Below are 25,448 nucleotides of genomic sequence, written 5' to 3'. Positions count from 1 at the left end.
TCATGATACCAGTAGGCCTATAGATACATCATGATACCAGTAGACCTATAGATACATCATGATACCAGTAGACCTATAGATACATCATGATACCAGTAGGCCTATAGATACATCATGATACCAGTAGACCTATAGATACATCATGATACCAGTAGTCCTATAGATACATCATGATACCAGTAGACCTATAGATACATCATGATACCAGTAGTCCTGTTGATGGGGGGTTTTGTACTTAACAGCTGTACTATGTACTCATCAATCCACAAGCATTTCTCTCTGCTCTGGAAGAGTATTACTTTCTGCTCATCCCAGAAACCAGGCTACCATGTTTGATCACTGTCTTGCCATTGTAGGTTCATGTGCTCTGGGTTTGAAATGGTTTCCTCAGGTTATAATGACACATTATTGATTATTGTCACAAAGAGATGTATCTTCTCATGAAGACACAGAGAGAGAGAGAGAGAGAGAGAGAGAGAGAGAGAGAGAGAGGAGAGAGAGAGAGAGAGAGAGAGAGAGAGAGAGAGAGAGAGAGAGAGAGAACACAGAGTGTTCAGATGGCCAATGAAGATGTCAATGAGACTCTCAATCAATTTAAATGGGAGACGGTTTGAGGCAGCAGATGATTCTGTAGAAATATTGATCCAGGCCTGACCCTCACACTATCTAACTGCTCAATAACCAGCCATTTAATAAAACAACTTTTTCTCATCCTGTTTTTCAGAAGGCTTTAAAGGTACTGGAACTGAGTTATATACAGAACCAGTCAAACGTTTGGACACACCTTCTCATTAAAGGGTTTATCTTTACTGTTACTATTTTCTACATTGTAGAATAATAGTGAAGACATCAAAACTATGAAATAACACATATGGAATCATGTAGAAACCAAAAAGGTGTTAAACAAATCAAAATATATTTTATGTTCTTCAAAGCCACCCTTTGCCTTGATGACAGCTTTGCACACTCTTGGCATCCTCTCAACCAGCTTCACCTGGAATGCTTTTCCAACATTATTGAAGGAGTTCCCACATCTCCTTCTTGTTCAAATAGTCCTTAGACAGCCTGGAGGTGTGTTGGGTCATTGTCCTTGTGAAAAACAAATTATATTCCTACTAAGCCCAAACCAGATGGGATGGCGTATCGATGCAGAATGCTGTGGTAGCCATGCTGGTTAAGGGTGCCTTGAATTCTAAATAAATCACTGACAGTGTCACCAGCAAAGCACCCCCGCACCATCACACCTCCTCCTCCATGCTTCATGGTGAGAACCACACATGCAGATATCATCCTTCCTCTTACTCTGTGTCTCACAAAGACACAGCAGTTGGAAACAAAAGTCTCACATTTGGACTCATCAGACCAAAGGACAGATTTCCACCAGTCTAATGTCCATTGGTTGTGTTTCTTGGCCCAAGCAAGTCTCTTCTTGTTAATGGTGTCCTTTAGTAGTGGTTTCTTTGCAGCAATTCAACCATTAAGGCCTGATTCACACAGTCTCCTCTGAACAGTTGATGTTGAGATGTGTCTGTTACTTGAACTCTGTGATGCATTTATTTGGGCTACAATTTCTGAGGCTGGTAACTCTAATGAACTTATCCTCTGCAGCAGAGGTAACTCTGGGTCTTCCTTTCCTGTGGAAAGAATGTCAAGAGTGTGCAAAGCTGTCATCAAGGCAAAGGGTGGCTACTTTGAAAAATCTACAATAGAAAATATATTTTGATTTGATTAACAGTTTTTTGGTTGCTACATGATTCCATATGTGTTGTTTCATAGTTTTGATGCTTTCACTATAATTCTACAATGTGGAAAATAGTAAAAAATAAAGAAAAACCCTTTAATGAGTAGGTGCGAACTTTTGACTGGTAATGCAGTTCACATGTGGCTTGTACAGTATGTTGCAAAACAGGGAATTTCCTTTCAGATAAAACGATAGATGCATAGCTTACACATTCTTGGAGTGATGACTGAAGGTATTGCTATGTGTGTGTGTGTGTGTGTGTGTGTGTGTGTGTGTGTGTGTGTGTGTGTGTGTGTGTGTGTGTGTGTGTGTGTGTGTGTGTGTGTGTGTGTGTGTGTGTGTGTGTGTGAATAAACTCCGCTGTGCAGGTAAACATACGTTCATACAATAATTAAAAGCACAGAAACATGTTTTTTTTTCTATACAGGTTTATTTACAAAATGTATGAAAATTCTCTTTACAGCTCCTCTCTAATGAAGATCATTAATGATATACACACATGCAGATTCAGAGTCTTTTGTAGTAGTCGCTAAGCTGCTTGGCAATTCTCTCTGTGTGAAGTGAACTCACAAAAGAAAAGGAACTGTCTCACTAAAGAATAACCGTGGTTGTATTTCTACTGTACAATCTGATGTAAGTTAGAAGAGCTTGTAATAAGTAATTACGTATTTTACATGCAATTTCTTAGAAAAATTGGGAAACCATCACTCCTTTCTTGTGTAGCCTTAATAAATAAATCTAATTTAAATAAATGTACACGTCTCATTCTTTACAAATGTTTATATCCTATTTCGTCCCTTTATAAGAATTGTTTTTCTTTTTTGTGTGTTAAACTATCTTTCCACGGTTTTAGGTGATTAAATGTCTTCCTAAATCCTATGGATTCCCAGTCTGTAGAACAGAAAAGGGAATGTAGTATGGAATCCCAGTCTGTAGAACAGAAAAGGGAATGTAGTATGGAATCCCAGTCTGTAGAACAGAAAAGGGAATGTAGTATGGAATCCCAGTCTGTAGAACAGAAAAGGGAATGTAGTATGGAATCCCAGTCTGTAGAACAGAAAAGGGAATGTAGTATGGAATCCCAGTCTGTAGAACAGAAAAGGGAATGTAGTATGGAATCCCAGTCTGTAGAACAGAAAAGGGAATGTAGTATGGAATCCCAGTCTGTAGAACAGAAAAGGGAAATGTAGTATGGAATCCCAGTCTGTAGAACAGAAAAGGGAATGTAGTATGGAATCCCAGTCTGTAGAACAGAAAAGGGAATGTAGTATGGAATCCCAGTCTGTAGAACAGAAAAGGGAATGTAGTATGGAATCCCAGTCTGTAGAACAGAAAAGGGAATGTAGTATGGAATCCCAGTCTGTAGAACAGAAAAGGGAATGTAGTATGGAATCCCAGTCTGTAGAACAGAAAAGGGAATGTAGTATGGAATCCCAGTCTGTAGAACAGAAAAGGGAATGTAGTATGGAATCCCAGTCTGTAGAACAGAAAAGGGAATGTAGTATGGAATCCCAGTCTGTAGAACAGAAAAGGGAATGTAGTATGGAATCCCAGTCTGTAGAACAGAAAAGGGAATGTAGTATGGAATCCCAGTCTGTAGAACAGAAAAGGGAATGTAGTATGGAATCCCAGTCTGTAGAACAGAAAAGGGAAATGTAGTAAGCGTAAGTGCCTTGTAGTAATCCATGGTCTCTTTGTAATTATTAATATTATTCATTTATTTCATTAACTAAGTAAATTCACAAAACACTATAATGAAATTAAAATTGAAAGCAAATCATCAAACCACAGCTTATTCTTTAAATAGCAAGGTCATCCATATTACTACGGGTGAAAAGCCAAACTGTTTGAATTGCAGTTCATCTACTTTTGAATGTCCTATTTGGTTTGGTTTTAGTTGCTTGTACAGAAGACTTGAATGATTTTAGGTTACATGAACATCCAGTTACAAGCAGCCTATTTTGGAGCGCCATCGTGTGAGTGAGTTTTCTCTTCATATTCTACACACCATAAAACACACTGGGAGAGGTACTCAACTATGAAACTTGCTCAGACAGTCCTCTGCATTTTTTAATAACGCTGTTGGCAGTATACTGGGATTGTGAGATGGCCTGTTTAAGTTTTGTAGCGCCAAATGCTGCATCTCACATTCATCTCGTTCAAGAGTCCCTGTGCGTACGTCAAGAATGACACCCTATTCCCTATATAGTGCACTACTTTTGACCAGAGGCTCTAGTCAGAAGTAGTGCACTCCATAGGGAATAGGGGGCCATTTCAGATGCACTACCACTGCCTGGTCTCAGAGTCATGGACAACAACAATACAATATCATTTTTGCTCCAGCATATTTAACCAACTGATTCATCTTTCAAAACAATTCCAAGGTCACAGCAATATAACAAGCTATCTTCTAATAATAAGTGACTTACTGTACAGTGCCTACAACAAACGTATTTTAAAACACATTTAACCAGTAAAAACCTGGCCTGCAAGAATAATTAGGATAATCTGATCAAATTCCCTTAGCAGAAAAAAACAATTTATCATCTGTAATATCGTATTCATTTTCTGTACGGGCACTTGGAAATGTGCTTGGGGTGCAAGTGATGGCTTTAGGTATCTCTCTCTCTTTTATCTTCTTAGTTCGTCACAGCATCTCAAATAAATGTACATAAAACAATCCTGTCTTTCTGTTTATTTGTCTGTTTAGTTGTTTAGTTGTTTGTGTGTTTGTGAGTTGTGATTAGTTGCATTGTTCTAAGTAATTCTGTGAGTCTCTGAGTGTTTCATACATAAGGCACTGGAGTAAACTGATTTAAATTCTTCATGTCACCAGTCCTGTCATGTCTTCATTGCAGATTATCGTCGCCATTTGCCGCCAGGAAAGGATTTAGCTGCAGTTGAGGAAACCCCCATCCCGACGTGTTCATGTCGTTTCATCATGGGGTCAGTAGTCACAGTCGTTGGTAAGGGGTACCGTACCTGGTCTAGCTGAAGCGTATGATACCTGTTTTACAGGAAGGAAGTACAGGGATAATATCAACTGCATTTACTTGATTCCTCACGTCCTCTCTCCTTGCCTCCTTCTCAAAACCAATTGGATGAGAAGTCAGTGGTCCCTCCCCTCTGACCTTCTCATTCAATGAGTTTTGAGGCGAGAGGACGTGAGGAATCAATGAAACGCAATTTGAGATTCTCACACAGCGACACATGGGTGATAGGTCTGTTAAATGGTGAATGAGATGAGATGTATCATTAGGTTGAAATGGTTGAGTCATGATGTGTGCCAGTATTACTTGGGACATTAGCTTAGCTATTAACGATTAGCAGATGCCGCTAGAACATTCTACTGAGTAAACTGAAACATTAAGCTCGATAAAGTGTGAGTGTTTACGAGATAAAGAGGGAGTGTTTCAATGTTTTTTGATGGGTTACTCAAAAAAAAATTATGTTGAATTCAATTAACTGTTCGTGGTGTCAAGAACACGACAGTGCAGGTTTTTTTCTGAATAAAAAAAGGGGTTTAGGTGGTGGGCGAGGCAGGGGGTGTGGAAGGGAGCTAGGCCGGCCCGTCGGGGCGGCTGAATTTTAGAAATAATTTAGAGGCCCCCATCTTGACAGTGTAAAGAAATATTAGTATTAGTATTAATATTAGACCCGAAAAAACACTTAGGCGGCCCGTGAAAGGATTTACCTGTAGTCACACACAGTATGGAGCAATGTCAAGTCTGTAACAGTGTTCGGGAATTGTAAATGTAATGTTGGGGTGTCTGTTGTGGGTATGTCCAAGTCAAGAGTGATAAAGTGTTACAAAATCACACCAACAGCTTGACAACAACACAAACAAACAAATGAATCATTCAACACCAACGACACCACCAGAAGAAACTAAATGTTTCAGATGTCACAGAGACAGAATCAGGAAGAGAGCAGCGTCGTCATTACCCTTAGATCTTAACGCTCTCTGTCCCATACACGTTGTAACCTTCTCGGTACGTGGCAAAGTTCTGGGGGTTGGTCGGGGGAGCTGGCTTCAATTTCTCAGCATTCTTTGCTAGTTTGAGCCGTTTGGTTTCTGCACGCGATTTGTAACAGAACTCAATCAGAGCCACCATCATGGCCAGCCCCAGCCCTCCAACCAGAATATAGAAGACTCCAGCCACATTGCTCAGGCTGAGAGCACTTGTCTTGTCCTGGGGAATGTGAAGAACATAGTTAGAGGGTTTGCGGTGGAGAGAGTTCTGTAGAGAACAGTGCAGCCTACCAGTACGGCTCTAAAGCAAAGTATCTATAGGCCTCCAACTGGTCCTTACAATCTTGTTGATATAACAGTAAAATACCTAACACTCAGAACTCACATGGATACTCTATTATCAGACCCTTCTACAAACTCTCTCTCTGAGACTGAAACGTTTCTGATGCTACCAATGGCAGATCATACTACAGACTCCAGAGGCTAATAGCAACAGAAGGTTGACAAAGTAAAGGATGGCTGAGGTTGACTCTAGAAGAGGTCCAGATTGGACTGGCTTTCCTATAGTGGTCCAAGAAGTTGTGAGGAACATCTGAACACCATAGTCAGACCACTCTCCAATGAAGGAGAGACGAGTCACCGCTTTAGTTTGATCTAGGTGAATGTAGAGCTTCCCCTATTCTACAGGTCTTCTTCCATATAAGGAAGCTGTGGTCAGTAACTCAAAGGTCAACATTTCAAGCCCTGTCCTGAAAAAAAATGTCTTGGTACACTGTGATACTATGTAGTCAAATCTCTGACATAAAAAAAAATCCAAAAAGCCATTTTAAGAATGGAATCAAACCATTTTGCTGCTGCTTACTTCCCAAACATGTTTATTGAAAATTTGTTCATGAGAGTTTTACCATTTGCAGTTTAACCCTTTGAGGTTTGACTGAGAGTTTATATCTGTGGAAAATATCTAGCTAAGCCGTCGAGGCTACAGACACTGATCTGTTAGTTCATTAGCCTGGTTATGGTCTCAGAGGGTTAAATTAAGAGGAGTATTACGTTCTTAGACTTCATGTGGGGTGGAAACAACAAGATCTCTTCATTGCAACTCCTTGTTCAGACAAAGACCTGAAAAACACCTCATGGTGTTGTAACACCTTACTGAAGTTAATTGGAAGCAACAAGAACACTTTGTTTGTTCACCCCACCACAGGAAGTTAGTAAAGTTCCCAATAGAAACAATTCCATGCAACCTAGTAACAACACAGATAAATCAAATTTGAATGAAACGTTTTAGTAAAAAGAAACGGCAGCATAATGGTAAGAATATCATGAATGTAAAGTGTGAAAATGAGCAAAAAGAGCACTTCAGGTCAACAGCTAGTCAACAACTATTCAATGATGGTGTTTGATTATTTTACACAATTTACAACTTCCCCAAGCATATCCTAATGGAATGTACCATTACAGTTTGTGTGGGGAAAAAAAATCACTACCTATTTCTATAAAAATTACTTTAACATTAACATAAGCCCAACAAAATATTTTTGGGATGTGATTAGAATTGGGGGAATAGTGCATATTGGATTGGAGCCACTTCTCCATTTTTGTTACACGTATGTGGCAGAATGTTGTTTGTATGAATAAATAACATACTAAGAGGTAAAGGGATAGACAGTATAGCTAATCTAGATGTTTCAGTATAGTTTAGTATTTGTTCATATGAACACTGGGAATCAGCACAGAAGACCTGCGGAGACTGACCTTACTTCCAGAGTCCTTGGTTCCACATTCACCCTTATCGTACCACCATTTGTTTTTCAGCTTGTCTAAGATGCCTTGTTCACTGAGTTTCAATACGGCAAGGTTTACAGGAGTTCTTCACGTGGGAAATAACATAAATAACATCATATTATGTTATTTTATGTTATTCATAACTTCATAGCTTACATTACGTCATAACAAAGCGATCGAGCAGGACTCCTGGCCATTGTCACATCATAGAGAACAGGCATTCTAGTCTATTACCTTGTTGTCATTGACCAGCCCTAGTCTAGGGCCAGGGCCTGCTCCTATCGCTTCGAGTAATCGGCAGAAGCTGGTAACAGGACGAGCAGGTACTGACTGTACACTCCGCTGGTCTGAGAGTTTCTAAAGCTGAGGAAGGTGTTAGTTTTTGGGCACAGCAGGGTAGCTTTCTGACCAGCACTTAACAAGTTTGATCCAACTAGAACCTTCTCTTGAATAAGAGTAACAGTAAAGGAATACAACTGTTGACCTGATATCTTCCCTGCCGTTACAACGCCTCCTACTGCAACATCACAAGGCGGCTCTGAGATTTGGTTGCAAAGACAACATCAACTTTGAATCTTGGGACACTAATAATGTCATGTATTTTGACATGAAAGTCAGCATTAAAATACTGAATAAAGCAAAAGGTGGTTCACATTAACCTTTTTAGAAGAACTTGTGCTATTTATTGGTGGGGAAACCGTTTTGGATGTAGGCTTTACTATATCCGCTTAGAGGAGGGATTACTGTCAACAGAACCAAACTACAGTTATATTACCGCTGTTTAAGCTCAGCTTTGGCACATCAGGGGAATAATACATGAGGTTTCTCTCTGTAATATGGTTTCATCAGAAGAAACAGATAAGTCATTTGAAAAATATATTTAGGAATTTCTCACTGCCTTACCACTGACATTGTGAATTTAACTGTGCACGGTATATTCCCCCCCAAAATTTTTTATGAAGCTATGATGCTATGATGCTATGTTTGGAGTGAACAACAAACTAATGATGCATAATAAGGAAGATTGTTCATGTGGTGCTCTATATAGCCCCTATAGAAACAGACTGGAAGTGATTTATATAGCCCCTATAGAAACAGACTGGAAGTGATCTATATAGCCCCTATAGAAACAGACTGGTGGTGCTCTATATAGCCCCTATAGAAACAGACTGGAGGTGATCTATATAGTCTCTATAGAAACAGACTGGTGGTGCTCTACTCTACAGCCCCTATAGAAACAGACTGGTGGTGCTCTACTCTACAGCCCCTATAGAAACAGACTGGAAGTGATCTATATAGCCCCTATAGAAACAGACTGGAAGTGATCTATATAGTCCCTATAGAAACAGACTGGTGGTGCTCTATATAGTCCCTATAGAAACAGACTGGAAGTGATCTATATAGCCACTATAGAAACAGACTGGAAGTGATCTATATAGCCACTATAGAAACAGACTGGAAGTGATCTATATAGTCTCTATAGAAACAGACTGGAAGTGATCTATATAGCCCCTATAGAAACAGACTGGAAGTGATCTATATAGTCTCTATAGAAACAGACTGGTGGGGCTCTACTCTACAGCCCCTATAGAAACAGACTGGTGGTGCTCTACTCTACAGCCCCTATAGAAACAGACTGGTGGTGCTCTACTCTATAGTCCCTATAGAAACAGACTGGTGGTGCTCTACTCTATAGCCCCTATAGAAACAGACTGGTGGTGCTATACTCTACAGCCCCTATAGAAACAGACTGGTGGTGCTCTACAGCCCCTATAGAAACAGACTGGTGGTGCTCTACTCTATAGTCCCTATAGAAACAGACTGGTGGTGCTCTACTCTATAGTCCCTATAGAAACAGACTGGTGGTGCTCTACTCTATAGTCCCTATAGAAACAGACTGGTGGTGCTCTACTCTATAGTCCCTATAGAAACAGACTGGTGGTGCTATACTCTACAGCCCCTATAGAAACAGACTGGTGGTGCTCTACTCTACAGCCCCTATAGAAACAGACTGGTGGTGCTCTACTCTACAGCCCCTATAGAAACAGACTGGTGGTGCTCTACTCTATAGCCCCTATAGAAACAGACTGGTGGTGCTCTACTCTATAGTCCCTATAGAAACAGACTGGTGGTGCTCTACTCTACAGCCCCTATAGAAACAGACTGGTGGTGCTCTACTCTACAGCCCCTATAGAAACAGACTGGTGGTGCTCTACTCTACAGCCCCTATAGAAACAGACTGGTGGTGCTATACTCTACAGCCCCTATAGAAACAGACTGGTGGTGCTCTACTCTACAGTCCCTATAGAAACAGACTGGTGGTGCTCTACTCTACAGCCCCTATAGAAACAGACTGGTGGTGCTCTACTCTACAGCCCCTATAGAAACAGACTGGTGGTGCTCTACTCTACAGTCCCTATAGAAACAGACTGGTGGTGCTCTACTCTACAGCCCCTATAGAAACAGACTGGTGCTCTACTCTACAGCCCCTATAGAAACAGACTGGTGTTGCTCTACTCTACAGTCCCTATAGAAACAGACTGGTGGTGCTCTACTCTACAGTCCCTATAGAAACAGACTGGTGGTGCTCTACTCTACAGTCCCTATAGAAACAGACTGGTGGTGCTCTACTCTACAGCCCCTATAGAAACAGACTGGTACTCTACTCTACAGCCCCTATAGAAACAGACTGGTGGTGCTCTACTCTACAGTCCCTATAGAAACAGACTGGTGGTGCTCTACTCTACAGTCCCTATAGAAACAGACTGGTGGTGCTCTACTCTATAGTCCCTATAGAAACAGACTGGTCGTGCTCTACTCTACAGCCCCTATAGAAACAGACTGGTGGTGCTCTACTCTACAGCCCCTATAGAAACAGACTGGTGGTGCTATACTCTACAGCCCCTATAGAAACAGACTGGTGGTGCTCTACAGCCCCTATAGAAACAGACTGGTGGTGCTCTACTCTATAGTCCCTATAGAAACAGACTGGTGGTGCTCTACACTATAGTCCCTATAGAAACAGACTGGTGGTGCTCTACTCTATAGCACCTATATAAACAGACTGGTGGTGCTCTACTCTATAGTCCCTATAGAAACAGACTGGTGGTGCTCTACTCTACAGTCCCTATAGAAACAGACTGGTGGTGCTCTACTCTATAGTCCCTATAGAAACAGACTGGTGGTGCTCTACTCTACAGTCCCTGTAGAAACAGACTGGTGGTGCTCTACTCTATAGTCCCTATAGAAACAGACTGGTGGTGCTATACTCTACAGCCCCAATAGAAACAGACTGGTGGTGCTCTACTCTACAGCCCTTATAGAAACAGACTGGTGGTGCTCTACTCTACAGCCCCTATAGAAACAGACTGGTGGTGCTCTACTCTATAGCCCCTATAGAAACAGACTGGTGGTGCACTACTCTATAGTCCCTATAGAAACAGACTGGTGGTGCTCTACTCTACAGCCCCTATAGAAACAGACTGGTGGTGCTCTACTCTACAGCCCCTATAGAAACAGACTGGTGGTGCTCTACTCTATAGCCCCTATAGAAACAGACTGGTGGTGATCTACTCTATAGTCCCTATAGAAACAGACTGGTGGTGCTCTACTCTACAGCCCCTATAGAAACAGACTGGTGGTGCTCTACTCTACAGCCCCTATAGAAACAGACTGGTGGTGCTCTACTCTACAGCCCCTATAGAAACAGACTGGTGGTGCTCTACTCTACAGTCCCTATAGAAACAGACTGGTGGTGCTCTACTCTACAGCCCCTATAGAAACAGACTGGTGCTCTACTCTACAGCCCCTATAGAAACAGACTGGTGTTGCTCTACTCTAAAGTCCCTATAGAAACAGACTGGTGGTGCTCTACTCTACAGCCCCTATAGAAACAGACTGGTGCTCTACTCTACAGCCCCTATAGAAACAGACTGGTGGTGCTCTACTCTACAGTCCCTATAGAAACAGACTGGTGGTGCTCTACTCTATAGTCCCTATAGAAACAGACTGGTGGTGCTCTACTCTATAGTCCCTATAGAAACAGACTGGTGGTGCTCTACTCTATAGTCCCTATAGAAACAGACTGGTGGTGCTCTACTCTATAGTCCCTATAGAAACAGACTGGTGGTGCTCTACTCTATAGTCCCTATAGAAACAGACTGGTGGTGCTCTACTCTACAGCCCCTATAGAAACAGACTGGTGGTGCTCTACTCTATAGTCCCTATAGAAACAGACTGGTGGTGCTATACTCTACAGCCCCTATAGAAACAGATTGGTGGTGCTCTACTCTACAGCCCCTATAGAAACAGACTGGTGGTGCTCTACTCTACAGCCCCTATAGAAACAGACTGTTGGTGCTCTACTCTACAGCCCCTATAGAAACAGACTGGTGGTGCTCTACTCTACAGCCCCTATAGAAACAGACTGGTGGTGCTCTACTCTATAGTCCCTATAGAAACAGACTGGTGGTGCTCTACTCTACAGTCCCTATAGAAACAGACTGGTGGTGCTCTACTCTATAGTCCCTATAGAAACAGACTGGTGGTGCTCTACTCTACAGCCCCTATAGAAACAGACTGGTGGTGCTCTGCTCTACAGCCCCTATAGAAACAGACTGGTGGTGCTCTACTCTACAGCCCCTATAGAAACAGACTGGTGGTGCTATACTCTAAAGTCCCTATAGAAACAGACTGGTGGTGCTCTACTCTACAGCCCCTATAGAAACAGACTGGTGCTGCTCTACTCTACAGCCCCTATAGAAACAGGCTGGTGGTGCTCTACTCTACAGTCCCTATAGAAACAGACTGGTGGTGCTCTACTCTACAGTCCCTATAGAAACAGACTGGTGGTGCTCTACTCTACAGTCCCTATAGACACAGACTGGTGGTGCTTTACACTATAGTCCCTATAGAAACAGACTGGTGGTGCTATACTCTACAGCCCGTATAGAAACAGACTAGTGGTGCTCTACTCTACAGTCCCTATAGAAACAGACTGGTGGTGCTCTACTCTACAGCCCCTATAGAAACAGACTGGTGCTATACTCTACAGCCCCTATAGAAACAGACTGGTGGTGCTCTACTCTACAGCCCCTATAGAAACAGACTGGTGGTGCTCTACTCTACAGTCCCTATAGAAACAGACTGGTGGTGCTCTACTCTACAGTCCCTATAGAAACAGACTGGTGGTGCTCTACTCTATAGTCCCTATAGAAACAGACTGGTGGTGCTCTACTCTACAGCCCCTATAGAAACAGACTGGTGGTGCTCTGCTCTACAGCCCCTATAGAAACAGACTGGTGGTGCTCTACTCTACAGCCCCTATAGAAACAGACTGGTGGTGCTATACTCTAAAGTCCCTATAGAAACAGACTGGTGGTGCTCTACTCTATAGTCCCTATAGAAACAGACTGGTGGTGCTCTACTCTACAGCCCCTATAGAAACAGACTGGTGGTGCTCTACTCTATAGTCTCTATAGAAACAGACTGGTGGTGCTATACTCTACAGCCCCTATAGAAACAGATTGGTGGTGCTCTACTCTACAGCCCCTATAGAAACAGACTGGTGGTGCTCTACTCTACAGCCCCTATAGAAACAGACTGTTGGTGCTCTACTCTACAGCCCCTATAGAAACAGACTGGTGGTGCTCTACTCTACAGCCCCTATAGAAACAGACTGGTGGTGGTGCTCTACTCTATAGTCCCTATAGAAACAGACTGGTGGTGCTCTACTCTATAGCCCCTATAGAAACAGACTGGAAGTGATCTGTATAGCCCCTATAGAAACATACTGGAAGTGATTTGTATAGCCCCTATAGAAACAGACTGGAAGTGATCTATATAGTCCCTATAGAAACAGACTGGAAGTGATCTATATAGCCCCTATAGAAACAGACTGGAAGTGATCTATATAGTCCCTATAGAAAAAGACTGGTGGTGCTCTATATAGTCCCTATAGAAACAGACTGGTGGTGCACTACTCTACAGTCCCTATAGAAACAGACTGGTGGTGCTCTACTCTACAGTCCCTATAGAAACAGACTGGTGGTGCTCTACTCTATAGTCCCTATAGAAACAGACTGGTGGTGCTCTACTCTACAGCCCCTATAGAAACAGACTGGTGGTGCTCTACTCTACAGCCCCTATAGAAACAGACTGGTGGTGCTCTACTCTACAGTCCCTATAGAAACACACTGGTGGTGCTCTACTCTACAGTCCCTATAGAAACAGACTGGTGGTGCTTTACACTATAGTCCCTATAGAAACAGACTGGTGGTGCTATACTCTACAGCCCGTATAGAAACAGACTAGTGGTGCTCTACTCTACAGTCCCTATAGAAACAGACTGGTGGTGCTCTACTCTACAGCCCCTATAGAAACAGACTGGTGCTATACTCTACAGCCCCTATAGAAACAGACTGGTGGTGCTCTACTCTACAGCCCCTATAGAAACAGACTGGTGGTGCTCTACTCTACAGTCCCTATAGAAACAGACTGGTGGTGCTCTACTCTACAGTCCCTATAGAAACAGACTGGTGGTGCTCTACTCTATAGTCCCTATAGAAACAGACTGGTGGTGCTCTACTCTACAGCCCCTATAGAAACAGACTGGTGGTGCTCTGCTCTACAGCCCCTATAGAAACAGACTGGTGGTGCTCTACTCTACAGCCCCTATAGAAACAGACTGGTGGTGCTATACTCTAAAGTCCCTATAGAAACAGACTGGTGGTGCTCTACTCTACAGCCCCTATAGAAACAGACTGGTGCTCTACTCTACAGCCCCTATAGAAACAGACTGGTGATGCTCTACTCTACAGTCCCTATAGAAACAGACTGGTGGTGCTCTACTCTATAGTCCCTATAGAAACAGACTGGTGGTGCTCTACTCTATAGTCCCTATAGAAACAGACTGGTGGTGCTCTACTCTATAGTCCCTATAGAAACAGACTGGTGGTGCTCTACTCTATAGTCCCTATAGAAACAGACTGGTGGTGCTCTACTCTATAGTCCCTATAGAAACAGACTGGTGGTGCTCTACTCTACAGCCCCTATAGAAACAGACTGGTGGTGCTCTACTCTATAGTCCCTATAGAAACAGACTGGTGGTGCTATACTCTACAGCCCCTATAGAAACAGATTGGTGGTGCTCTACTCTACAGCCCCTATAGAAACAGACTGGTGGTGCTCTACTCTACAGCCCCTATAGAAACAGACTGTTGGTGCTCTACTCTACAGCCCCTATAGAAACAGACTGGTGGTGCTCTACTCTACAGCCCCTATAGAAACAGACTGGTGGTGCTCTACTCTATAGTCCCTATAGAAACAGACTGGTGGTGCTCTACTCTATAGCCCCTATAGAAACAGACTGGAAGTGATCTGTATAGCCCCTATAGAAACATACTGGAAGTGATTTGTATAGCCCCTATAGAAACAGACTGGAAGTGATCTATATAGTCCCTATAGAAACAGACTGGAAGTGATCTATATAGCCCCTATAGAAACAGACTGGAAGTGATCTATATAGTCCCTATAGAAACAGACTGGTGGTGCTCTATATAGTCCCTATAGAAACAGACTGGTGGTGCTCTACTCTACAGTCCCTATAGAAACAGACTGGTGGTGCTCTACTCTACAGTCCCTATAGAAACAGACTGGTGGTGCTCTACTCTATAGTCCCTATAGAAACAGACTGGTGGTGCTCTACTCTACAGCCCCTATAGAAACAGACTGGTGGTGCTCTGCTCTACAGCCCCTATAGAAACAGACTGGTGGTGCTCTACTCTACAGCCCCTATAGAAACAGACTGGTGGTGCTATACTCTAAAGTCCCTATAGAAACAGACTGGTGGTGCTCTACTCTACAGCCCCTATAGAAACAGACTGGTGCTCTACTCTACAGCCCCTATAGAAACAGACTGGTGGTGCTCTACTCTACAGTCCCTATAGAAACAGACTGGTGGTGCTCTACTCTACAGTCCCTATAGAAACAGACTGGTGGTGCTCTACTCTACAGTCCCTATAGAAACAGACTGGTGGTGCTCTACTCTATAGTCCCTATAGAAACAGACTGGTGGTGCTCTACTCTACAGCCCCTATAGAAACAGACTGGTGGTGCTCTGCTCTACAGCCCCTATAGAAACAGACTGGTGGTGCTCTACTCTACAGCCCCTATAGAAACAGACTGGTGGTGCTATACTCTAAAGTCCCTATAGAAACAGACTGGTGGTGCTCTACTCTACAGTCCCTATAGAAACAGACTGGTGGTGCTCTACTCTACAGTCCCTATAGAAACAGACTGGTGGTGCTCTACTCTATAGTCCCTATAGATACAGACTGGTGGTGCTCTACTCTACAGCCCCTATAGAAACAGATGGTACTCTACTCTACAGCCCCTAAGAAACAGACTGGTGGTGCTCTACTCTACAGCCCCTATAGAAACAGACTGGTGGTGGTGTACTCTACAGCCCCTATAGAAACAGACTGGTGGTGCTCTACTCTATAGTCCCTATAGAACAGACTGGTGGTCTCTACTCTATTGTCCCTATAGAAACAGACTGGTGGTGCTCTACTCTACAGCCCCTATAGAAACAGATGGAACAGACTGGAAGTGATCTATATAGTCCCTATAGAAAAAGACTGGTGGTGCTCTATATAGTCCCTATAGAAACAGACTGGTGGTGCACTACTCTACAGTCCCTATAGAAACAGACTGGTGGTGCTCTACTCTACAGTCCCTATAGAAACAGACTGGTGGTGCTCTACTCTATAGTCCCTATAGAAACAGACTGGTGGTGCTCTACTCTACAGCCCCTATAGAAACAGACTGGTGGTGCTCTACTCTACAGCCCCTATAGAAACAGACTGGTGGTGCTCTACTCTACAGTCCCTATAGAAACACACTGGTGGTGCTCTACTCTACAGTCCCTATAGAAACAGACTGGTGGTGCTTTACACTATAGTCCCTATAGAAACAGACTGGTGGTGCTATACTCTACAGCCCGTATAGAAACAGACTAGTGGTGCTCTACTCTACAGTCCCTATAGAAACAGACTGGTGGTGCTCTACTCTACAGCCCCTATAGAAACAGACTGGTGCTATACTCTACAGCCCCTATAGAAACAGACTGGTGGTGCTCTACTCTACAGCCCCTATAGAAACAGACTGGTGGTGCTCTACTCTACAGTCCCTATAGAAACAGACTGGTGGTGCTCTACTCTACAGTCCCTATAGAAACAGACTGGTGGTGCTCTACTCTATAGTCCCTATAGAAACAGACTGGTGGTGCTCTACTCTACAGCCCCTATAGAAACAGACTGGTGGTGCTCTGCTCTACAGCCCCTATAGAAACAGACTGGTGGTGCTCTACTCTACAGCCCCTATAGAAACAGACTGGTGGTGCTATACTCTAAAGTCCCTATAGAAACAGACTGGTGGTGCTCTACTCTACAGCCCCTATAGAAACAGACTGGTGCTCTACTCTACAGCCCCTATAGAAACAGACTGGTGATGCTCTACTCTACAGTCCCTATAGAAACAGACTGGTGGTGCTCTACTCTACAGTCCCTATAGAAACAGACTGGTGGTGCTCTACTCTATAGTCCCTATAGAAACAGACTGGTGGTGCTCTACTCTATAGTCCCTATAGAAACAGACTGGTGGTGCTCTACTCTATAGTCCCTATAGAAACAGACTGGTGGTGCTCTACTCTATAGTCCCTATAGAAACAGACTGGTGGTGCTCTACTCTACAGCCCCTATAGAAACAGACTGGTGGTGCTCTACTCTATAGTCCCTATAGAAACAGACTGGTGGTGCTATACTCTACAGCCCCTATAGAAACAGATTGGTGGTGCTCTACTCTACAGCCCCTATAGAAACAGACTGGTGGTGCTCTACTCTACAGCCCCTATAGAAACAGACTGTTGGTGCTCTACTCTACAGCCCCTATAGAAACAGACTGGTGGTGCTCTACTCTACAGCCCCTATAGAAACAGACTGGTGGTGCTCTACTCTATAGTCCCTATAGAAACAGACTGGTGGTGCTCTACTCTATAGCCCCTATAGAAACAGACTGGAAGTGATCTGTATAGCCCCTATAGAAACATACTGGAAGTGATTTGTATAGCCCCTATAGAAACAGACTGGAAGTGATCTATATAGTCCCTATAGAAACAGACTGGAAGTGATCTATATAGCCCCTATAGAAACAGACTGGAAGTGATCTATATAGTCCCTATAGAAACAGACTGGTGGTGCTCTATATAGTCCCTATAGAAACAGACTGGTGGTGCTCTACTCTACAGTCCCTATAGAAACAGACTGGTGGTGCTCTACTCTACAGTCCCTATAGAAACAGACTGGTGGTGCTCTACTCTATAGTCCCTATAGAAACAGACTGGTGGTGCTCTACTCTACAGCCCCTATAGAAACAGACTGGTGGTGCTCTGCTCTACAGCCCCTATAGAAACAGACTGGTGGTGCTCTACTCTACAGCCCCTATAGAAACAGACTGGTGGTGCTATACTCTAAAGTCCCTATAGAAACAGACTGGTGGTGCTCTACTCTACAGCCCCTATAGAAACAGACTGGTGCTCTACTCTACAGCCCCTATAGAAACAGACTGGTGGTGCTCTACTCTACAGTCCCTATAGAAACAGACTGGTGGTGCTCTACTCTATAGTCCCTATAGAAACAGACTGGTGGTGCTCTACTCTATAGTTCCTATAGAAACAGACTGGTGGTGCTCTACTCTATAGTCCCTATAGAAGCAGACTGGTGGTGGTCTACTCTATAGTCCCTATAGAAACAGACTGGTGGTGCTCTACTCTATAGTCCCTATAGAAACAGACTGGTGGTGCTCTACTCTACAGCCCCTATAGAAACAGACTGGTGGTGCTCTACTCTATAGTCCCTATAGAAACAGACTGGTGGTGCTATACTCTACAGCCCCTATAGAAACAGACTGGTGGTGCTCTACTCTACAGTCCCTATCGAAACAGACTGGTGGTGCTCTACTCTACAGCCCCTATAGAAACAGACTGGTGGTGCTCTACTCTACAGCCCCTATAGAAACAGACTGTTGGTGCTCTACTCTACAGCCCCTATAGAAACAGACTGGTGGTGCTCTACTCTACAGCCCCTATAGAAACAGACTTGTGGTGCTCTACTCTATAGTCCCTATAGAAACAGACTGGTGGTGCTCTACTCTATAGCCCCTATAGAAACAGACTGGAAGTGATCTGTATAGCCCCTATAGAAACATACTGGAAGTGATTTGTATAGCCCCTATAGAAACAGACTGGAAGTGATCTATATAGTCCCTATAGAAACAGACTGGAAGTGATCTATATAGCCCCTATAGAAACAGACTGGAAGTGATCTATATAGTCCCTATAGAAACAGACTGGTGGTGCTCTATATAGTCCCTATAGAAACAGACTGGTGGTGCTCTACTCTACAGCCCCTATAGAAACAGACTGGTGGTGCTCTACTCTACAGCCCCTATAGAAACAGACTGCTGGTGCTCTACTCTATAGTCCCTATAGAAACAGACTGGTGGTGCTCTACTCTATAGTCCCTATAGAAACAGACTGGTGGTGCTCTACTCTATAGCCCTATAGAAACAGACTGGTGGTGCTCTACTCTATAGTCCCTATAGAAAGAGACTGGTGGTGCTCTACTCTATAGTCCCTATAGAAACAGACTGGTGGTGCTGTACTCTACAGTCCCTATAGAAACAGACTGGTGGTGCTATACTCTACAGCCCCTATAGAAACAGACTGGTGGTGCTCTACTCTACAGTCCCTATCGAAACAGACTGGTGGTGCTCTATTCTACAGCCCCTATAGAAACAGACTGGTACTCTACTCTACAGCCCCTATAGAAACAGACTGGTGGTGCTCTACTCTACAGTCCCTATAGAAACAGACTGGTGGTGCTCTACTCTACAGTCCCTATAGAAACAGACTGGTGGTGCTCTACTCTATAGTCCCTATAGAAACAGACTGGTGGTGCTCTACTCTACAGCCCCTATAGAAACAGATTGGTACTCTACTCTACAGCCCCTACAGAAACAGACTGGTGGTGCTCTACTCTACAGTCCCTATAGAAACAGACTGGTGGTGCTCTACTCTACAGTCCCTATAGAAATAGACTGGTGGTGCTCTACTCTATAGTCCCTATAGATACAGACTGGTGGTGCTCTACTCTATTGTCCCTATAGAAACAGACTGGTGGTGCTCTACTCTACAGCCCCTATAGAAACAGACTGGTGGTGGTGTACTCTACAGCCCCTATAGAAACAGACTGGTGGTGCTCTACTCTACAGTCCCTATAGAAACAGACTGGTGGTGCTCTACTCTACAGTCCCTATAGAAATAGACTGGTGGTGCTCTACTCTATAGTCCCTATAGATACAGACTGGTGGTGCTCTACTCTATTGTCCCTATAGAAACAGACTGGTGGTGCTCTACTCTACAGCCCCTATAGAAACAGACTGGTGGTGCTCTACTCTACAGTCCCTATAGAAACAGACTGGTGGTGCTCTACTCTACAGTCCCTATAGAAATAGACTGGTGGTGCTCTACTCTATAGTCCCTATAGATACAGACTGGTGGTGCTCTACTCTATTGTCCCTATAGAAACAGACTGGTGGTGCTCTACTCTACAGCACCTATAGAAACAGACTGGTGGTGCTCTACTCTACAGTCCCTATAGAAACAGACTGGTGGTGCTCTACTCTACAGCCCCTATAGAAACAGACTGGTGCTCTACTCTACAGCCCCTATAGAAACAGACTGGTGTTGCGCTACTCTACAGTCCCTATAGAAACAGACTGGTGGTGCTCTACTCTACAGTCCCTATAGAAACAGACTGGTGGTGCTCTACTCTACAGTCCCTATAGAAACAGACTGGTGGTGCTCTACTCTACAGTCCCTATAGAAACAGACTGGTGGTGCTCTACTCTATAGTCCCTATAGATACAGACTGGTGGTGCTCTACTCTATTGTCCCTATAGAAACAGACTGGTGGTGCTCTACTCTACAGCCCCTATAGAAACAGACTGGTGGTGGTGTACTCTACAGCCCCTATAGAAACAGACTGGTGGTGCTCTACTCTACAGTCCCTATAGAAACAGACTGGTGGTGCTCTACTCTACAGTCCCTATAGAAATAGACTGGTGGTGCTCTACTCTATAGTCCCTATAGATACAGACTGGTGGTGCTCTACTCTATTGTCCCTATAGAAACAGACTGGTGGTGCTCTACTCTACAGCCCCTATAGAAACAGACTGGTGGTGCTCTACTCTACAGTCCCTATAGAAACAGACTGGTGGTGCTCTACTCTACAGTCCCTATAGAAATAGACTGGTGGTGCTCTACTCTATAGTCCCTATAGATACAGACTGGTGGTGCTCTACTCTATTGTCCCTATAGAAACAGACTGGTGGTGCTCTACTCTACAGCCCCTATAGAAACAGACTGGTGGTGCTCTACTCTACAGTCCCTATAGAAACAGACTGGTGGTGCTCTACTCTACAGCCCCTATAGAAACAGACTGGCGCTCTACTCTACAGCCCCTATAGAAACAGACTGGTGTTGCGCTACTCTACAGTCCCTATAGAAACAGACTGGTGGTGCTCTACTCTACAGTCCCTATAGAAACAGACTGGTGGTGCTCTACTCTACAGTCCCTATAGAAACAGACTGGTGGTGCTCTACTCTACAGTCCCTATAGAAACAGACTGGTGGTGCTCTACTCTATAGTCCCTATAGAAACAGACTGGTGGTGCTCTACTCTACAGCCCCTATAGAAACAGACTGGTGGTGCTCTGCTCTACAGCCCCTATAGAAACAGACTGGTGGTGCTCTACTCTACAGCCCCTATAGAAACAGACTGGTGGTGCTATACGCTAAAGTCCCTATAGAAACAGACTGGTGGTGCTCTACTCTACAGCCCCTATAGAAACAGACTGGTGCTCTACTCTACAGCCCCTATAGAAACAGACTGGTGGTGCTCTACTCTACAGTCCCTATAGAAACAGACTGGTGGTGCTCTACTCTATAGTCCCTATAGAAACAGACTGGTGGTGCTCTACTCTATAGTTCCTATAGAAACAGACTGGTGGTGCTCTACTCTATAGTCCCTATAGAAGCAGACTGGTGGTGGTCTACTCTATAGTCCCTATAGAAACAGACTGGTGGTGCTCTACTCTATAGTCCCTATAGAAACAGACTGGTGGTGCTCTACTCTACAGCCCCTATAGAAACAGACTGGTGGTGCTCTACTCTATAGTCCCTATAGAAACAGACTGGTGGTGCTATACTCTACAGCCCCTATAGAAACAGACTGGTGGTGCTCTACTCTACAGTCCCTATCGAAACAGACTGGTGGTGCTCTACTCTACAGCCCCTATAGAAACAGACTGGTGGTGCTCTACTCTACAGCCCCTATAGAAACAGACTGTTGGTGCTCTACTCTACAGCCCCTATAGAAACAGACTGGTGGTGCTCTACTCTACAGCCCCTATAGAAACAGACTTGTGGTGCTCTACTCTATAGTCCCTATAGAAACAGACTGGTGGTGCTCTACTCTATAGCCCCTATAGAAACAGACTGGAAGTGATCTGTATAGCCCCTATAGAAACATACTGGAAGTGATTTGTATAGCCCCTATAGAAACAGACTGGAAGTGATCTATATAGTCCCTATAGAAACAGACTGGAAGTGATCTATATAGCCCCTATAGAAACAGACTGGAAGTGATCTATATAGTCCCTATAGAAACAGACTGGTGGTGCTCTATATAGTCCCTATAGAAACAGACTGGTGGTGCTCTACTCTACAGCCCCTATAGAAACAGACTGGTGGTGCTCTACTCTACAGCCCCTATAGAAACAGACTGCTGGTGCTCTACTCTATAGTCCCTATAGAAACAGACTGGTGGTGCTCTACTCTATAGTCCCTATAGAAACAGACTGGTGGTGCTCTACTCTATAGCCCTATAGAAACAGACTGGTGGTGCTCTACTCTATAGTCCCTATAGAAAGAGACTGGTGGTGCTCTACTCTATAGTCCCTATAGAAACAGACTGGTGGTGCTGTACTCTACAGTCCCTATAGAAACAGACTGGTGGTGCTATACTCTACAGCCCCTATAGAAACAGACTGGTGGTGCTCTACTCTACAGTCCCTATCGAAACAGACTGGTGGTGCTCTATTCTACAGCCCCTATAGAAACAGACTGGTACTCTACTCTACAGCCCCTATAGAAACAGACTGGTGGTGCTCTACTCTACAGTCCCTATAGAAACAGACTGGTGGTGCTCTACTCTACAGCCCCTATAGAAACAGACTGGTGGTGCTCTACTCTATAGTCCCTATAGAAACAGACTGGTGGTGCTCTACTCTACAGCCCCTATAGAAACAGACTGGTGCTCTACTCTACAGCCCCTATAGAAACAGACTGGTGGTGCTCTACTCTACAGTCCCTATAGAAACAGACTGGTGGTGCTCTACTCTATAGTCCCTATAGAAACAGACTGGTGGTGCTCTACTCTATAGTCCCTATAGAAACAGACTGGTGGTGCTCTACTCTATAGTCCCTATAGAAACAGACTGGTGGTGCTCTACTCTATAGTCCCTATAGAAACAGACTGGTGGTGCTCTACTCTACAGCCCCTATAGAAACAGACTGGTGGTGCTCTACTCTACAGCCCCTATAGAAACAGACTGGTGGTGCTCTACTCTATAGTCCCTATAGAAACAGACTGGTGGTGCTCTACTCTACAGCCCCTATAGAAACAGACTGGTGGTGCTCTACTCTACAGCCCCTATAGAAACAGACTGGTGGTGCTCTACTCTACAGCCCCTATAGAAACAGACTGGTGGTGCTCTACTCTACAGCCCCTATAGAAACAGACTGCTGGTGCTCTACTCTACAGCCCCTATAGAAACAGACTGGTGGTGCTCTACTCTATAGTCCCTATAGAAACAGACTGGTGGTGCTCTACTCTACAGTCCCTATAGAAACAGACTGGTGGTGCTCTACTCTATAGTCCCTATAGAAACAGACTGGTGGTGCTCTACTCTACAGCCCCTATAGAAACAGACTGGTGGTGCTCTGCTCTACAGCCCCTATAGAAACAGACTGGTGGTGCTCTACTCTACAGCCCCTATAGAAACAGACTGGTGGTGCTATACTCTAAAGTCCCTATAGAAACAGACTGGTGGTGCTCTACTCTACAGCCCCTATAGAAACAGACTGGTGGTGCTCTACTCTACAGCCCCTATAGAAACAGGCTGGTGGTGCTCTACTCTACAGTCCCTATAGAAACAGACTGGTGGTGCTCTACCCTACAGTCCCTATAGAAACAGACTGGTGGTGCTCTACTCTACAGTCCCTATAGAAACAGACTGGTGGTGCTTTACACTATAGTCCCTATAGAAACAGACTGGTGGTGCTATACTCTACAGCCCGTATAGAAACAGACTAGTGGTGCTCTACTCTACAGTCCCTATAGAAACAGACTGGTGGTGCTCTACTCTACAGCCCCTATAGAAACAGACTGGTGCTATACTCTACAGCCCCTATAGAAACAGACTGGTGGTGCTCTACTCTACAGCCCCTATAGAAACAGACTGGTGGTGCTCTACTCTACAGTCCCTATAGAAACAGACTGGTGGTGCTCTACTCTACTGTCCCTATAGAAACAGACTGGTGGTGCTCTACTCTATAGTCCCTATAGAAACAGACTGGTGGTGCTCTACTCTACAGCCCCTATAGAAACAGACTGGTGGTGCTCTGCTCTACAGCCCCTATAGAAACAGACTGGTGGTGCTCTACTCTACAGCCCCTATAGAAACAGACTGGTGGTGCTATACTCTAAAGTCCCTATAGAAACAGACTGGTGGTGCTCTACTCTACAGCCCCTATAGAAACAGACTGGTGCTCTACTCTACAGCCCCTATAGAAACAGACTGGTGGTGCTCTACTCTACAGTCCCTATAGAAACAGACTGGTGGTGCTCTACTCTATAGTCCCTATAGAAACAGACTGGTGGTGCTCTACTCTATAGTCCCTATAGAAACAGACTGGTGGTGCTCTACTCTATATTCCCTATAGAAACAGACTGGTGGTGCTCTACTCTATAGTCCCTATAGAAACAGACTGGTGGTGCTCTACTCTATAGTCCCTATAGAAACAGACTGGTGGTGCTCTACTCTACAGCCCCTATAGAAACAGACTGGTGGTGCTCTACTCTATAGTCCCTATAGAAACAGACTGGTGGTGCTATACTCTACAGCCCCTATAGAAACAGATTGGTGGTGCTCTACTCTACAGCCCCTATAGAAACAGACTGGTGGTGCTCTACTCTACAGCCCCTATAGAAACAGACTGTTGGTGCTCTACTCTACAGCCCCTATAGAAACAGACTGGTGGTGCTCTACTCTACAGCCCCTATAGAAACAGACTGGTGGTGCTCTACTCTATAGTCCCTATAGAAACAGACTGGTGGTGCTCTACTCTATAGCCCCTATAGAAACAGACTGGAAGTGATCTGTATAGCCCCTATAGAAACATACTGGAAGTGATTTGTATAGCCCCTATAGAAACAGACTGGAAGTGATCTATATAGTCCCTATAGAAACAGACTGGAAGTGATCTATATAGCCCCTATAGAAACAGACTGGAAGTGATCTATATAGTCCCTATAGAAACAGACTGGTGGTGCTCTATATAGTCCCTATAGAAACAGACTGGTGGTGCTCTACTCTACAGCCCCTATAGAAACAGACTGGAAGTGATCTATATAGCCCCTATAGAAACAGACTGGAAGTGATCAATATAGCCACTATAGAAACAGACTGGAAGTGATAAATATAGTCTCTATAGAAACAGACTGGAAGTGATCTATATAGCCCCTATAGAAACAGACTGGAAGTGATCTA

General features: G+C 44.1%; 1 protein-coding gene across 2 annotated transcripts in view; it reads right to left on the bottom strand.

The window, feature by feature from the left end:
• Nucleotides 1-2,157: 2,157 nt before the first annotated feature.
• The window catches only part of LOC106604216 (glutamate receptor 3), a 334,651-nt gene continuing 311,360 nt past the window's right edge, over nt 2,158-25,448 (bottom strand). Inside the window, exons 14-16 of one of the 2 annotated variants that reach the window (XM_045717883.2) lie at nt 7,470-7,584; nt 5,687-5,934; nt 2,158-4,748 (exon numbers count right to left, since the gene is read on the bottom strand). In XM_045717883.2, coding sequence (XP_045573839.1) covers nt 5,689-5,934; nt 7,470-7,584 — 361 coding nt within the window. In that variant the 3' untranslated portion in view covers nt 2,158-4,748; nt 5,687-5,688. The remainder of the gene's footprint in view (nt 4,749-5,686; nt 5,935-7,469; nt 7,585-25,448) is intronic. The other variant, XM_045717884.2, reaches the window with a different exon arrangement.

Source organism: Salmo salar, chromosome 05, assembly GCF_965601325.2.
Source record: "Salmo salar chromosome 05, fSalSal1, whole genome shotgun sequence".
In the NCBI taxonomy this organism is placed as follows: domain Eukaryota; kingdom Metazoa; phylum Chordata; class Actinopteri; order Salmoniformes; family Salmonidae; genus Salmo; species Salmo salar.
Note: the sequence above shows the minus strand (reverse complement) of the source record. Positions and strands in the feature narration are given on the sequence as shown.